The following is a 17,905-nucleotide window of genomic DNA, read 5'->3' on the forward strand; positions in this document are numbered from 1 at the left end:
CTCCAGGTGCCATCTTAGTCTATTAATAATAATTTTTTCTAGTAACTTACACATGGCGCATGTTAAAGATATCGGTCGGTATGACTCGGAACTTGTTTTAATACTATTAGGTTTTTGTATAGGTATAACAGTGGATTCATGCCATTTTTCTGGAAATTTGTGCTGTAGCCAAATAATATTAAACATTTTTAGAAGTTAATTACTATTTAACTGGGAATAAGCCTTTATTTAATAATAAGAAAATAGCTTCAGAACAATATTTTTAGAAGTTATTTGTGAGCGCTATCTGGAAGGTGTTTGATAAAAATACTAGGAATATCGTCGGGACCAGCGCCAGCGCTAGTTTCTTTGAGATTTGATAATGCTTCTGTATACTCTAATTGAGAAATGGGTAAATTTAACGGTTCACCTGTGTTAGGTATAAAGCTCATTTCCTTATTTTCTTCTTGCTGTTTGTAATTAATAAAAGATTTTTTATAATTAGTATTACTGGATCGGTTTTTGTATGTGTTAGCGAGGATTTTGACAATCTCAGTATTACTAGTAACTGCCTTTCCATTTATTTCGAGGCTTTTAATATTTTGATTGCTATTTAATCCAGATATTCTTCGGACTTTGTTCCATACTTCAGTCATGGGAGTGTTTGCATATAACGTTGATACATATTGAGTCCATGACTGGCGTTTAGCATTTGTAATTGTCTTTTTGGCTATAGCACCTTGTTTTCTGTATTCAATTTTATTCTCAACAGTTTTGTAGCGCTTGTATTGGTTAAAAGCTCTTTTACTAGATTCAACCGCTGTTTTGCATTCGTGATTCCACCATGGGACAGGGTTGCGTTGTTTTATGTATGTTGTCTTTCCTATTGCTTTTTCTGCTGCTTTTGTGATAATGGTAACAAGGTTCTCTAGTGTCTCTTCTATATTTGGGGTACTTTTAAATGTGGTCATACTGCTTTCGATTAAATTGGAAAAAAGATTCCAGTTAGGATTTTTTAAATTCCATTTTGGAGTAAATGTCTGTCCACCTTGGTTTTTGTTATTATGAATAAAAAGAGGATAGTGATCACTATTGTATAAAAAGTCGAGCCTATCCCAGGTGAGCTGTGGGGTCAGACCTGGTTCGCATATCGTAAGGTCTATACATGAAGATTCACCGTTCTGTATATTGAATCTAGTGGGCCTGCTGTCGTTTAAGACTGAAAGGTTGGACTGTTCAAATATCTCTTCTAGCAGTCTTCCCCTACTATTCATAGTAGAAGAGTCCCATAAAAAGTTGTGGGCATTAAAATCGCCCAAAATAAGTCTGGGTTGGGGAATTTGTTGTAACAGTTTAGTTAATGCTTCTGAGTCGACTTGCGTTGATGAAGGTAGGTATAAGTTACAAACGTAAATATTTGGACTTGAGTTAAGTTTAATGCAAATTGCTTCTAGATTAGTTTGGAGAGAAATTTCAGTGGTTTCAATTGACTTTTTTACAAAGATAGCTACTCCGCCGCTGGCTTTTTCTTGACTAGTTCGATTTTTGCAGTAACTTTTAAATTGTTTTAAAGCTTGTATTTTTTCATTTTTGAAGTTAGTTTCCTGAAGACAAATTATGTCTGGATTGTATCTACCCAGAATTATTTGGAGCATCGGAAGATTATTGTAAAAACCGTTAATGTTCCATTGCAAAATTGAAGAGAAGCCCGTGTATAATAAATAAAAACTGAAACTTGGGATTGTTACAGAAGTTTATGACTTGATCCCTGAGATAACTCACTTTCAGTCTCTGATGTCTCACTATCCGAGTAGGTCATCTGTAAATGTATCAGTAGTTTCTTTCTTATTTTTGTACATCTAGATTTAATGGATCTTTGTTTGAAGTAAGGGTATATTGCTGTTAGCATTTTCACTAAAGCTTCTAAATCGTTAGTGTAGTTTTTTATGACGCTGACTGGATCCTGTGCACCATAAACATTTTCAAATAGATCGGAAATTTGATTAAAATCAAGAATAAATGGAGGGTTCTACTCTGAGATGAATGCCTTGGCCGGTTCCATGAGTATGTGAGTTGGTGTCTTTTCTTTGCTTTTTATTGGTTTTTTGGATGGAGCATCATTTAGTTTAACAAACGGGTCTAGACTTGGGTTTTCTGAATCAGCATCTTGCGCTAGAGGAGGTGTGATTATTTCTTCCAAACTGCGTTTTGAGCTATTTTGTGTAGACTGGGTTGTATCTATATTGATGATTGGTTGTACGGTTGGAGTTTTTGAGGGGTGAGTTGGAAATATTTGGGTAGGTGTGGATTGCGAAGATGTTTGGGAGTGAGGAGTTTGGTTATAATTTTCAGAAACTGATTCTTGGGTTGTTTTGCAATTTGCTGCAGTATGGCCTTGCCTTTTACATGAAAAACATACCAAGGAATCTTGTGACAAAAAAATCCCATAGTTGGTGTTATCATAATTTATTAATATGGATTCAGGTATTGAGGAAGGTGGTGGTGTGATAAAAATTTGTCGTCTAAACCTATAAACGTGGCTGAATTCCGGCAAACCGGCACTTATCTTGAGAAATGACATGGGAGACATGGTTTTAAGGCCCAATTTTTTAATTTCTTGAGTTAGTAAAGCATGCAGAATGGTGGGACAAACGTTTGACAGAATTAATCTTTCTGCTGGAGTGACGAGTTTGCGTGCTTGGACTCGTTGATTATTAATTTCGATAAACCCTCCATAATTATTTATAAAATGTTCAACAATGTTTTTGGTAAGGTACATACACACTATGTTGTTAGAAAGCCGTGAGGAAAATAGAATATTTTTGGGATCGATCAACATTCCTAGTGGAATCAAGTAATCTTGAAGTTTTAGGTTTTCAATAGCTGGGAATATGATAGCTTGATCTTTGGTAGGGAATTGTTGTTCAATCAAAGCAGATGAATAAGTTTTAGTATGGGTTTCCTTTTGGGAGCTTCTGTAGTCAGAAGTCCCGTCAGTTGGATTTAACATCTTTTCTTTAAATTTAAAATTTAATTTAGACCTGAAATACGGACCTGTTTTACAACAGGCAATTTTATCATGTCGTTATAGATAACGAATAAACTTGTTTGGAGTTTTTATATCGACGAAGTCGACTTATGATAAATACAATAAATTCCTGTGAAATGACTCTGTTTTATATAATTTTAAAGAGTACTTACAGGATGGAAGAGAACACACTCTTATGCACTTATATTGATAAAATAAAAAAATTTTAATCAATAACTACTATATAAATACCAGTTTTTGTTTGGAGCTGACAAATTCGCACTAATTAGTATACCTGTCAGGACCGAAATGCGATATGATCTGTTTGTATGCCCAGGAAAATTTTTGTTCTCGTAAATCAGCTCAACACTATTTCGAACTTTATCCCAATAGAAGGCAACCAAACCATAAAACAATTAGATCATTGTTAGACAAATTAGACGAAACAGGGTTATTTTATCCCAAAAACAGGAATGCTGGAAGACCGAGAGAAATTGATGCTGATATGGAAGATGAAATTATTGTGCGTGATGCAGAAGATCCAGAAACTAGTACAAGGCTTATTTCTGCGGCCACTGGTATAAGAAAATCTACGGTGTCAAGAATAATACGGTGTGTTATTATGTGTGAGCCAGTTAAACAGGTGTGTTTAACTGGCTCAATAGCCATGCCTATGCGACAGAAAATCCTCATGCTTCAAGAACATCATTTTCAACATGAGTTTTCCATAAATATCTGGTGTGGCATATTTGGGGATTGTATTGTAGGACCATTCGAATTACCAACCAGGCTTGACGAAGTAATGTATCTAAATTTTTTTAAGGGGAAGATTTACCAACTCTTTTAGAAGACATGCCTCTAAATTTGAGACGTAACTCTTGGTACATGCATGATGATGCACTACCACATTATAGCCTAGAAGTTAGAAATTATCTAGATGAAATTTATCCTCAAAGGTCGATTGGTAGAGGTAGTGTATACCCAGTGCCAGTACGCAGTCCCGAACTAAATCCCATAGACTTTCACTTGTGGGGGTACCTAAAGTCAATTTTTTATAAAAAAAATAAATAATCGTCCAGAGTTATGGCAAAATATTGTAGAGGGAGTTAACGTAATTAGGGCCCAAAGAATCTCATTATTTAAAATAAGACAAAACTTACACAAAAGATTTAGATTATGTAGTTTATCTAATGGTGAACATTTTGAACATTTGTTGTAATTTTTTTTTCGTTTCGTTTTGAATTATTATTCACTTTGTCAATTGTTTTATATTCAATTTATTGTTTAATTTAATTTAATTTCTGATTTTTATAAAATTTGTTAGAGTGTAAAAGGTTTAATAAAAATAATTGTTTCAATCATATGCATTTTGTTTGCAAAAATTATCTACTACTTATACATTTAATATTTACTGATATTTAAGACCTTTTAAATAATGTTTGAATTTACATAAGTTTTTGTATAAATTTTTCATTTTATGCACGTCTCTAAAAAATACGTTTATTTCAAAAACGGTGTACTTTTTTGATTTGAAACAAGAATACCTTTTTTATGTAGAATTGAATGTTCTTTCATGTTTTGTTTCCTAGAATGTTTATACCGGGCGGACAAAAAAATTATGGCCACATTAATGAACCAATGTTGTAGTAGGTGGCTCCACCTACAGTTAATGCTAAAACTAATATCATTAATTTATTAAGCATAATAAATAATAGCAAGATACCAAATTTTACTTAAATCGGTTAAATAGTTTTTAATATATCCCTAAATATAATATTAAAAAATAATAATGAATCACCCTGTAAAACGAAAACTAGTAACATTTTGCCTAAGTTTTACATGTGGAATCTAGCCACGTGCATAACTTCTCAAAATGTCCGACGTTTTATATCTAAAATCGTTACTTCCCAGTTTGTCTTTTTTGAGGAGATCATTTCAGTATCATGTATATTTTGCTTCCATAACTGTAATTGACTATTTTTTTTTCTTTGCTTCTGTTCTCATTCTCGTATTCCTAGTTCTTTTAAATCCTGGTTAATACAATTAATCTGTCTTTTTCTGGGTCTACCTCTCGGTCTCTTCCCGTTTAATTCTTTTTTAAGTACTGTTTTTGTATTTTTTATCAATCATCCTTTTTACGTGTCCCAACCAATATACATTTTCCTTAAAATGTTTCTGTCCCATCTAAGAGGTTGTTTCTCTTGTTCACTAGTCAAAGTCCGTGTTTCTGATACATATGTTACTACGGTTCTCATAACTGTTGTGTATATTTTTGTTTTTTAGTTAATAGATACTAATTTTTACTTTATGTAGGCTGTAGAAGTATTTGTTTATAAGTGAAATTCTGGCAGTTACCTCATCAGTTTTGATTTCCTTATGTAATTATTGATAATAAATGTGTGAAATGGTCTACGCATTTTTCTTTTAATTCGCATCTCAAATTTTTGCACACTTAAAGATTAATGAGTGCCTTTCAGTTGTACTGTTTACCTAATTGTTGTCATATACTTCGCTTTTGAGACATTAACTCATTCACTTAACTTGTTGTTTGTTCCATTATATTATTAAACCTCCTTTCAGATAGTTCGCTTAATATTTTGTATTCAACGTTTAGTAGTGATATTCTTCGGTGATTATTGCAGTCTAACTCATCTCACTTCTTGTGTATACAGTGATGAGTGTCTTACCACCCGGCTTTTTAACGTAAGAGATAGAAAACACCTTGTGAAATAAAAAGAGATGAAACTCGTAGAGGTGAGAAATAATCGGAAAAACCTATAATTTATATTACATTACATTACCCCTAACGATAGTCTCACACCTTTGACGTTAGATTTGAGCTAAATCACCTCGGTCACAATTATTATGAGTAACGTCGAATGTGTGACGTATTTCCATTTTTAAATTTCGCATAAAGTAAAAACTGATTGACCACAATAAAGCAAAAAAGTGTAGTGATTATTTAATCTAAAGTTTTAAATTATTAACCAAGAATAATTTCTACTATGATTTGAGGAGTTTCATACACTCTTGTCACGGAATAATTATAAATCCTTCGTGGATTAGTGGTAAGAATTCGACATTGCGATACAGACATCGCAGACAGACGATTAGAATTCAAAACCCAGATGTGGTTTTCTTTTTTTTTTTTTTAATATTTTGAAATTATGCAAAGATCGTTTTGCTTTGAATCACTAAACAAAACTAAACAAAAACTAATGTTAAAACAAAAAATCTTATTGACAGAATAGTATCGTCGTACTTTCGAAAATAAAGTAAAAACTTTTAAAGAATGTTTAAATAAGTAAAAATTCTACAAAGATAAAAAAATATCCGTGGCCACTAATCAATCGATAAGGAAAAGTCGCATTGAGATATTCACTGACGATGCGAGAATTATGTGCAGGACAACCATCGTGTTGAAATCATATGGAATCGAAAGGTATTGGTAAATTACAAAGGGCTGGGACAATTTCATTTTGCAAAAGTTCCAAGTATTTCCGCCCAGTCAACATACCGTCTATAAAAAATGGACCAATGACATGATTCCCTATTATGCCTCCCCAAACATTTACTTTTCGAAGACGCTGGGTACGAGCGACATAAATCCGACGAGGATTTCCTCGAGATCAATACCTAGTATTGATTGAATTGTGACGGCCATGCAATGAAAACGTACATTAATCAGTGAACAAAACGTTCTCTAAAAAATGTTCATCTTGATGTGATATTTCCATTGCAGTTTGTAAATAATTTAGATTACATAAGTAAAAAATTACGTATAATAGACTGAATTGTTGATCGTGCTGGAGCCGGCCTATTTGGAAACATATTTACAAATTGTTGTCTAATCATGTTGTCTGATAATCCATTCACATGCCAGACAACAATTTGCACTTTTTCCTCGACCGTTAAAATCCTTTTCACGAATTGTTTTTTCAATAAAAAGTTTCTGTTTATCGTAAAAAACACTTCTCGATGTGTTATTATTTGATAACTTGGCTTATTTGAAGGCTTGATGATTTGGTTAGCTATAAAGCAGTAGCTAGGTACGCGCGCATCTATTCCAATGTCGTCAATTGTTTTGAAAATCATTACCTGTACAGAGGAATTGATATTAACACTGAGAATTTAGTGATGGATTTGACATTAAACAGTCTTCAATGGATTATTTTCCATTCACAACTGAAGACTGTAAAACTGGAATTGAATTTGAAATATTTTTTATTTCTATTTTATAACATTGAAATTAGAATAAATTGTAAATAATGAGTTTTTCGAAAACTTGTTACCTAATATGTATCATATTTTCTATTATTTTTGATTGAGTAAATCAAAAATTTTACCCTTGGTGTGAATTGAACCCCAGTCTTCTTATCGATAGACAACGTCTCTAACTATTACACCAATTCTAGATACAATAATTGTTTTCGGACTGATCATACCTATTTAGTTTAGTCAAATATTTCAGTTGAGTTATTTTTATTATTAAATAAACTTAAAGATTTATAATTTAAAATCGCTACTTATTATTGTTTTTTACTATAATATATCTAAATATATTTAATCATTTATTCTAACATCAGAAATTATTAAAATAAAATATTTTCGAGGTCATCCGTATAATTATGGCTGAAGTCAAATAGACACGTCTAATAACTAGCCTTATCTCGTACTATCTCACACCTTAATCTGTCTTCTATCCTTTCCGCTATTTTGCCAGTGGTAAGACACTCATCACTGTATATGTAGGGCATATGACTGCAATGTTCCATTGTTCTGGTAATATTTCCGTTTTCCATATATCTAGTATTAACTTATTTCGATATTTCACTGTGTATTCTATATCCTTCATATTTTAACATTTCTACATTTATTGTATCGCTTCCTGGGGCCTTGTTATTTTGTATTTTTTTTTTATTATATCTTTTATTTCTTCTTCTGTTGGTGCATATAGGTCTGCATCAGCCTTTCTGACTAAACTTAACTCTTCTATTTCGTAACGTTAATTTTGTTTATTCACCAGTTCTTTAAAATATTCTCTCCACCGTTTTAGTACTGCTTTTTCGTCTGATCTTAGCTCATAAGTTTTGTCATTGCATAAATTTGTTATTGGTTGGTAACCTTTTTTTAAAATTTATTTTCTTGTAGGATTTTTTTAATATCATTTTTCTGTTTATGCTCTTTAAATTTTTTTCCTATTTTTAATGGGTTTCTTCCGTAATCTTGATCAGCATTTTAACCCTAGCTTGATTTTTTTTAATTAGCCTCCCACAGTGATTGCCATGCAATCTGTTTTGGTTTAAATGATACCTACCTATTGTCTTCTTCCGTAATCTTGATCAGCATTTTAACCCTAGCTTGATTTTTTTTAATAAGCCTCCCACAGTGATTGCCATGCAATCTGTTTTGGTTTAAATGATACCTACCTATATCAAATTTTGCTTAAACTAATAATCAAAGACTATGCTAGCATGTTGTTACTGACTTTGTTTTTCAAAACAAAATTTTTTTATAAAATTTTTTCTAAGCTAAAATAGTTTCACACGAAGATTAAAACACATACATTGTTAATAATAGCATTTATTTAAAATTTATGAAAGTTATTTGGTTTAAATATCTATTTTCTATTGTTTTTTATTCGCATCATTCCCTGTCAGAGTTGCTAGCTTCAGAAGACTGGTATTTGTATATAAGTAAATAAATAAAAAAGAAAAAGAAGATAAACACAAAAATCTTAATATATAGGTAAGAAAAATGTCGTATGTAAAACTATTAAGTTATTAAAGAATATAGCCCTAAGAAGAAGAAGGAAAGTAATGAGAATAAGTCTTATTATTTTAATAAAGTATTCTTCATAAGTTATTTGTATTTTTATTTTAGATACTTCTAGACAAATGTTTATAAAAATATCCGCTGGAAAGAAAAAACTGGAATAAATTTACATTCTAATAATACTAATATGAATCAATTAGTTTTACTGATTGTTAAAAAAAATTGTTTACAATTCATTAGTTTATTGCACCATAACATTTATTGATTATTAATAATAATAACAGAAGATAATAATTTCAGTAAATAAATTCAGACATTCGGGTAATAAATATTAAAGAGTATCAGAAATGTAATTTGAATTAAAATAATTATCCCGATTTACCCAAATTGCTCTCAGTCCATCTAAAAGGAAAACTCAATTATCCTAGGTACCTACGATATTAAAAGGATTAAGTCTGGTTGGTTTTTTTGTGATATCGAGAGCTAGGTGACTTGATCTGATGGAGTATCTGCCAAAAATGTTTCTGCTTGTCTGGACGCCGTCAAAAGAACTACGGCCAGTTTGTTTTATATTTTCTAAAAAATTCTTCGGAATGACTCCAGTAGTAGAGATAATAATAGGTATTATCTGAGTACGTTCTATTCTCCATTATCTTCGTATCTAAATTTCCAGATCTCTATACATGGCCATTTTTGATTGTATTTAACACGCAGAATATTGTTCTTAGGTATCGTCACATGAGTTAGTGTTGTTTTAATTTATTGACTAGTATGAGATCTGGTCTATTACGTGCCACTATTTGGTCTGTGGTGGTTTAAGGTTGGTAAAGGATTTTGGAGGCAGTATGGGTTGCCGATGCTCATACTGTAATAAAACTCAGAGTAATGTCCACTGTTTCCGACGAAAGAGTCGGGGGTTCTAGAAATAGAACTCAGCTTCTGCCAACAAATCGTACTCTCACGTCCCCGAAGACTTTTGCCGCGTAACCACTGGGTGCATGGCGTACAATGGTTGTACGTTATGTAGCAGACGAGAGGTGGTAAAAGGCGAGTTTCTGGCGCCTAAAAACTGAAACATATCGGCCAAGGGAATAAACCCTGACAGAAAATTCTGGTTCTCCAGGTTGGGAGTTAGGCAGTGGGCCGGTAACCCATTACAGTAAAAAGTAAACACCATGAAACATTTAAATAAGCCTCGGATAGATTGGTCTTGTCGACGACGACTTAAGCAAAGAAATATGGACTACTCACTCGGTACCTGGAATGTCCTTACATTGAATAAACCAGGAGCACAAGCATCATTACTTAACGAGCTCAGAAAATACAAAATAGAACTAGCAGCAATACAAGAAATTTAATATCGCGGAAATAAATTTAGAGTTCGGAGTAGCTTTCATAGTTGACAATAAGATAAAACACACCATATTAGATTTCAAAGCAGTAAATGAAAGAATATGTAAACTAAGAATAAAAACAAAATTCTTTAAGCTCTCAATCATTAACATACATTGCCCAACAGAAGAACATAGCATGGAAATAAGAGAAGATTTCTACGAACTGCTAGAAGAAGTATACGACAGCTCACTAAGAAACGACATCAAGATCGTACCAGGAGATATGAATGCTCATATATGCAAAGAAGAACATTTCTTAAGAACCATTGGTAAACATTCACTCCATCAAAATACCAATGAAAATGGAGAATTGCTTATCAACTTTGCCAGCAGAAAAAACATGATCATAAGTTCGATATCTTTCCTACACCCCGACATATACAAAGCGACATGGATAATGCCTGGAGGAACAACCGCTAACAAAATTGATTATGTCTTGATAGACAAACGAGCCGCAATAAGCTTACAAAATGTAAAGAGCCGAAAGGGAGCAAGCTGCGACTCTGACCAAATCCTAGTACAGATAAAATACAGATGCAGAATTCAGAGAAACAGGAGGGAAAGACAGGAAAAAATACCAGAACAGTTAGATATACAAAAATTGAAACAACAAGATGTTAAACAGAACTATAAGAGAGAATTAACACAAACACTGACAGACACAGGCAGTCTAGGCACCGAAGAACATTGGAAAGAAATCAAAACAAAAGTTATTGACGCAGCAAGAAAAATCATAGGCAAGAAAAAGAAAAACACAAAAAGAAAATGGTTTAATAACGAGTGTAATAAGGCCATACAGAAAAGAAATGAAGAACACAAGAAATATATGAAAAGAAGAACCAGAAAAAGAAGGGAAAGTTACCAAGATGCAAGATGGAGGGCCGATAAAATATGCCGAACAGAGAAAAGAAAAGACGAAAATGGCAATATACAGAAAATGGAAGAAAATCTTTAAAGCAACAATATAAGACAGGCGTACAGATATCTACGCAATTTAAGAAAAGGATACAAACCCCGAACAAATCTATGCAGAAATCAAGAAGGGCAAATAACCAGTGATCCAAAAGAAATAAAATCAGTCTGGAAAACCTATTGCCAAACTCTTTTAGGGACACAAGAAAATGAAGAGTATATGGACATGCATTACAATGAGGGAGATACCGAAAATATAGAACTTCCAACGACGGAAGAGATAAAACGGCAATTCAAGCACAAAAGAACAATAAGGCTCCAGGTATTGACAACGTCCCCTATGAGCTATATAAATTAGGTAGCGATCACCTAGTAGGACAAATGCATATGCTCATGAACAAGATTTGGAATGATGAAAAGATCCCTAATGATTGGAAAACCGGGACTATATGCTCAATCTATAAAAAAGGGGATAAACTAAAATGCGAAAATTATCGCGGCATAACCGTCTTATGCACGGTATACAAAATTTTTACTTACATACTAAACAAACAACTCGAACAACTAACTGAAAATATTGTCGGGAAATATCAAACCGGTTTCCGACAAGGAAGATCTACAACTGACCAACTATTCACAGTGAAACAAATTTAAACAAATCGTGGAAATACGACATTGACGTCCACAACATATTCATAGATCTCAAACAAGCCTACGACTCAATTAATAGGAACAAGTTATATCTAATATTGCAGAGCTTTAATATCCCCCAAAATACATCTGACTGGTAAAAACAACAATGGATTCGTCAATAGCAACTGTCAGAGTCCAAAATGGGGTCATTGAAAATTTTACAATAGTCCAAGGATTAAAGCAAGGAGACGGGCTGGCACCGACACTATTCAATCTGACCTTGGAATATGCGATAAGATAGCTGAATATAGGAAGGGGTAATCTCCTAACAAATAAATTAATACAGATTGCCGCCTATGCCGATGATATCAGCATTATGTCTCGCAGAACAGAAGAGGCGGCAGAAATATATTCACAATTAAAAACAAAGGTAAAAGATACCGGACTAGAAATAAATACTCAAAAGACAATAAAGTTAACACAGGCAAGAGCTAGGGGAAACAGACGCACAGTTGAATTAGAGGACGATATTGATATGGTAGAAAGTTTCACATATTTAGGAGTTGCATTAAACACGGATGGAACAGAAGAACCAGAAATCCAAATAAGAATAGTAAAGGGAAACAAACCTTATTTTTCACTCGATCATGTGTTCCGCTCCAAAAACACACAGTGGAGATCGAAATCAGGGTCTACAAAACTATTATCAGACCAATAGTATGCTATGCATGCGAGACATGGGTAATGACAGAAGAGACCAAAATAAAACTGGAAGTCATTGAAATAAAAGTCGTAAGAAAGATATTTGGACCTATTAACCAAAACGAAATATAGAGATCCAGGTACAACCATGAACTCTACCAACTCTTCAAAGAGACATCGATCTCAGAATTCGTTAAACCACAGAGACTTCGCTGAGCTGGTCATGTAGTAAGAATTGAGACGAAAAGATTGCCGAAAAGAGCCCTAGATAGGCCTGCAGGGCGTGCAGGATAAATTCAGGGCGCAAGACCAAAAGGAAGGCCACGGAAAAGATGTGAGGATGAAGTGGCAGCGGACGCGCAAAATTTGCTAGATGGGAGAACCTGGAAAAGATCGGCGCGGGACCGACAAGGTTAGGGGCATAGTTTGGAGGAGGCCAAGGCCCAATTTATGCTGTAGCGCAATTGGAGAGAGAGAGAGAGAGAAAGAGATTTGGTCTGTGAGTAAAGTTCGGTTTTCATCTAGCTTGTAGTTTATATTCTCAAGCATACCATCAGACAAATACTATTGATAATATGCAACTTCTGAGTCATGCTGTTCTTTATATTCAGTTGCAGCAAACGTCTAGCACCTCTCGGTAAGATATCAGATGGTTTCTGGGGCTTGACATCCATATCGGCATTTGTCGCTTTGTACGTGAGAGTATTTAACGATATATTTCAAATAATTTTTGGTTAATATAATCTGATTCTGAATGATGAGTAATTAATGTTCTGTTTTAGATATCTTTTCTAATTCAAAGGAAACTAAATTTCTGTAGTTTGCTGTATTTATACCACGTATCACAAAAATTTTTACTCAAAAATTCCTTTATAAAAGGTATTATTATACCTTTTATAAACGAATTTTTGAGTAAAATTTTTTTCTAATGTCAGCCAATTGTTCGACGCTATATTCTCGACATATTCTTAACTGACTTTATTTAGGTGTCGCCCGTGTAAATGTTTACCCATCCAGATGCGCATTTTTTCGTCCTTAGTAAGGTGGTTTGTGTGCTTTACTGGTTTCCTTATGTTACGCGAGTTTTGTCTTAATTAGAAATGTTTCTAATTGCTCACTTATAAGTCCTCTTTTTTCTTAATATCACGGTAATGTCGTTTTTTCTACTGCACTTCAAAGATGATATTCTCTTATTTTGTGGGTTGTATTTGTACTTTTTGCTGAAGATTTTTTATATCCGTTCTTGTCCACTTAATAATTCCAAATAAATAGCTAAGTAAGGAACATGCGTAGGTGTTTAGTGCCTTTAACAAATTTTTACTGTCAAGGTGTAAAGCAGCTATAATCTTCGTATATACTTCATACTTATCTCAGTTTGATTTGCTTATGCATAATTTTTGGTTCATGTATTATGCCAAGGTTTTTATACATATTAATTCCACCCATGGCCCCGATGTTCTGATCATGTTTCATATCGAATCAACCGGACTAAACCTTTCTTTTAATTATAATAATATACGGCCCTTGTCGAGACCACAATGCAAACTTATATCAGTAGGGAAGGTTTTTACAGTTCTAGCCTCTAATTCAGGTACCTTCAAGTGGAAATGAATAGTTTCAAATCATCCATATACAATAGATAATAATTAAGCTTCGCCACTACAGTATTGTTATTTCTGATGCTAAAGCCTGTGTTATTTAAGTTCAGTAGCTGGTATACAAGGTCCATCGCTATACAGAAACACAGTGGATTTAACGAGCCCCCATAAAATAAGTTCCGGTTAATTGAAATATTTTTAGTTTCAATATTGTTTTCACAAGGTATTTGGAGCTGAATATTAGTCTTCTAATCGTCGATGATAAGTTGTTCTTTGCAGCCCCTGAATACCTTAGCGTATCCTATCTGTTGAGGCTCTACGATGTTATTTAGAGCCAGTGTCAATAGATACGCTAGGTAGCACAGGATTTGACCAATCTATACAAAATTGGAAGACAAGTAACTAGAGATCTTTGGCTGGATCTTGTTGATCCTTTGGTATTAAATAAGTTGTTCCTTGTAGCAAGAAACAACTAGGAATGATAATACTTTCTGCGGAATAAAAATAGTATGAAGAATTAATGTCCACAAGGAAACTAAGTTCCTGTGTTTGGCTGTATACCATATATTAAAAATTTTGAATAAAATCCTTTGTATAAAAAGGTATATAAAAAAAAAAAAAAAAAAAAAAAATTTTTTTTTTTTTTTTTTTTTTTTATATACCTTTTTATACAAAGGATTTTATTCAAAATTTTTATTCAGAAGAATTAATGCTGATACACACTCATAAACACTCTAGATATATAGCAAACAGTTTTCAATACCATCTGGTCCAAGGGATTTTCAATTTTAAAGCTCTTTGATAATATTTTAGACTTCTTTAGTAATTAAGGGCGCATGGGAAGTAGTTCTATGATTTTGATAGGTATTCGACTTTCGATCCATCCAGAATTGGTGTTAAGAGTAAGAGAATAATTGAAGTTAAGAATTTATTCTCGGCTTGGGTAAGACTTCTTGACACATCGATATATTTAACAATTTCACTGTAGATAGTGTCTTAGTGTATACTTAAAATGTGAATTGTCAAATTTTTGGTTACTAACTTTGTACGTCCTTAGTCGTCTTAAATAAATGGGGGGTTCTTGTTTTAAGTATCCCGGTACTATTAAGCTGTGTTTCTAGATTATATTGAGAGTTTTAGCTGTACTTAACTTAGCATTATTTCTTCAGCTTTTTTTACTACTTTTTTACTTGCTATTCCCAAACTACATTCTGTGATTTGACTAATTATCCTACGCAATTATATTAACCCAAAGTTATTTTTTCTTTCTGTACTCACTATATCAGAATATGCAAATACATATTCCAATATACAAGCTTCTACGACATGATTGGGTAGGGCTTCAGTATTTACAATTTACAACAGCGCACCTGGTTTTATTCCATTAAACTCTTATAGGATACGTTTCATTTAGTTTGCCAGACTATCGCGCAACTCGTTGTTATCCTGCTGTGTATTATCAAGTTCAGTTTTTTGTACGGCAAGGTCAGAAATCTGCTCATGTATTTCATCAGGGATCTGATTTCCAACTACCTCTTGGTTATGAATGTCCCATTTGACTTTGCTTCTGATGGTATTGCGTTTAATTTCTGGGATAAAACTGTTTTTTATAATTACTCGGTATTGATCTACTACTCGTTGTTCACATACTTAAATTTTGATGCAAAATTCAGTAAACATATGGTGTCGATAGCAGATCGTTTCTTGGCTGAGATTTGGCGCCTTGTAATAAAAGGGCAGAATATTTTCATTCATAAACACAGTCCGTCTCATGCGCTGCCCCGGTCATCCTGCTTGATTGAACGTCGGCTGAGGTTCCAGCGCAGCGTCTTTAGCGAGTGGTAATGTTAAACTTGCTTGTAGTTCTTCTTGTTGCTGGGCTACCATCAACGTCCTACATGCTGTCACGTCCAGCACTGGCTACAGACGACTTCGATCAATTTTCTATTTATAAGTGATTTTTCTTTACAGAATCTATTAAAATTTTAAATGACTTTTTGTTTATAATACTGTTTACAAACTTTCTGTCTTTTTTTTTATTGCTTCGAGCGAGTTTGATAAATTGTTTTCGCTGACAAAAAATTCCGATCAGTTTCTTTGATTCTAGACGCGTGCTGTATCTCTTGATCTGCCGGTTTGTTGTTATGTCTTACTTATTCGTATCTTTCCATATTGGTGTTATATATTTCTTTTCTCGGTTCTCTCTGTCGTTCGTCGTTGAAACGGTTTTCACGATATCTTTGTTCATTTGCATTCCTGTTATTTCTATTATCATTATCTGTCAATGCAGTATTGTTTTTGACTTTTTATCTGTCTTTTCCAGTTCTGTTGTCGGTCTCTTGGTTCATAAATATTTTCTTTTTAATCTCTTTTTTTATATTCTTTTTTGTCATAAATTCTCTTCTTTCCGCTGTGTATGCTATAATATGCCCTGATTTCTGTTGTGATGTTTTTCTGGAGTTGTGTAATTTTTCTGTGGTCTTTCATTTTTCCTGTCGTGACGGTGTGACTCTCGAAGCTTTACACGAATAATCTCAACGACTAGTAAGTTGTAATGACAATTTGAGACATGTAAATATTTACACTTTCTTCTAATTACAGTGTCTTGAAGAAGGAATAAAAGAATTCCGAAAGCTCGACCAAAAGTCAAAAGAGTGTATCTATAACATCCCCGCCAAACTTACTGACTGCAGCTGTGTGACAGCCAATAAACTGTGTTGTTTGGTTATATATGTATATTAATATATAAATAGGGATGACTCGAAAAGTGGTGGGTTTTTCGGTCAAAAATTGGAGAAAAAAGACAAAGAAGTTGGCTACTTTAACTATTTATTGAAGACGTTTCGCTCTCTTATCAGAAAGTATCATCAGTTCATCTACAAAGCACAATATGAAAAACCAAACATCCATTGACAAGTCAATATAAATGTGTTACCTCAAAAAGACATGTAGCAGTTAATGGTATAAAATGTAAAGAAGCTTAAGATAATGGACATCAATAATTAAGTGTATAAACAATTAATTGAAACTAGATACAGTTTACAATTTGATTCAAACATAGCACAGCAAAGACCATGTGGTTTTTGTACATGTAATTTAAAAAAGTATATAAAAAACTTATGTAAAAAATAAGTATTTGCCGAGAACTAACAAGATCAGAAGATCACACTTCCAGCAGATTAATATTAATTTAATTTAATTTTTACTTTAGGTAAGATTTTTGAACATATTAAGAGTTTAATGAGTAATATTATAAAAGGTGTAACGAAGTTACCACAAAAGGTTCCAATGCTTTCAACAGGAGATACCCGGCAAATGGAAGCATAATTTAGGTTCACATAGCTATGACGTGAAAAGACAGCGTCCTTGAAGGCAAAACATGACACACAATAAGGCGAGTTACCAACCGCTCATGTAATATGGCGGTAAGTTTAAAAAATATGAAAAAGTAGGCGAAATGAAATATATATATATATATATATATATATATATATATATATATATATATATATATATATATATATATATATTGGGGAAATCTGCAAGAAAGACTCTAATGAGTATCAATTGTTTCGCCGAACGTTTTCGCCAAAGAGAATTAATTTGGCTTCTTCAGGGCTGAAAGAGAATAAATTATAATTAGCTACCATATATTATCTATTATTATAATTTATTCTCTTACAGCCCTGAAGAAGCCAAATTAATTCTGTTTGGCGAAAACGTTCGGCGAAACAATTGATACTCATTAGAGTCTTTCTTGCAGATTTCCCCAATATTTAAGAGTTTACTATTTAACTTATCTGCAAAGATTAAATTTCTTTTCTATATATATATATATATATATATATATATATATATATATATATATATATATATATATATAT

At 33.0% G+C, this 17,905-nt stretch overlaps 1 protein-coding gene across 1 annotated transcript; it reads right to left on the bottom strand.

Moving 5' to 3' along the window:
* Positions 1-269: 269 nt before the first annotated feature.
* On the bottom strand, positions 270-1,634 carry LOC140451187 (uncharacterized). Its single transcript, XM_072544921.1, has one exon. It carries the CDS (start codon positions 1,632-1,634, stop codon positions 270-272), a length of 1,365 nt encoding a protein of 454 aa, XP_072401022.1.
* Between the last annotated feature and the right edge of the window lie 16,271 nt (positions 1,635-17,905).

Source organism: Diabrotica undecimpunctata, chromosome 9 (assembly GCF_040954645.1).
Source record: "Diabrotica undecimpunctata isolate CICGRU chromosome 9, icDiaUnde3, whole genome shotgun sequence".
Classification (NCBI taxonomy): domain Eukaryota; kingdom Metazoa; phylum Arthropoda; class Insecta; order Coleoptera; family Chrysomelidae; genus Diabrotica; species Diabrotica undecimpunctata.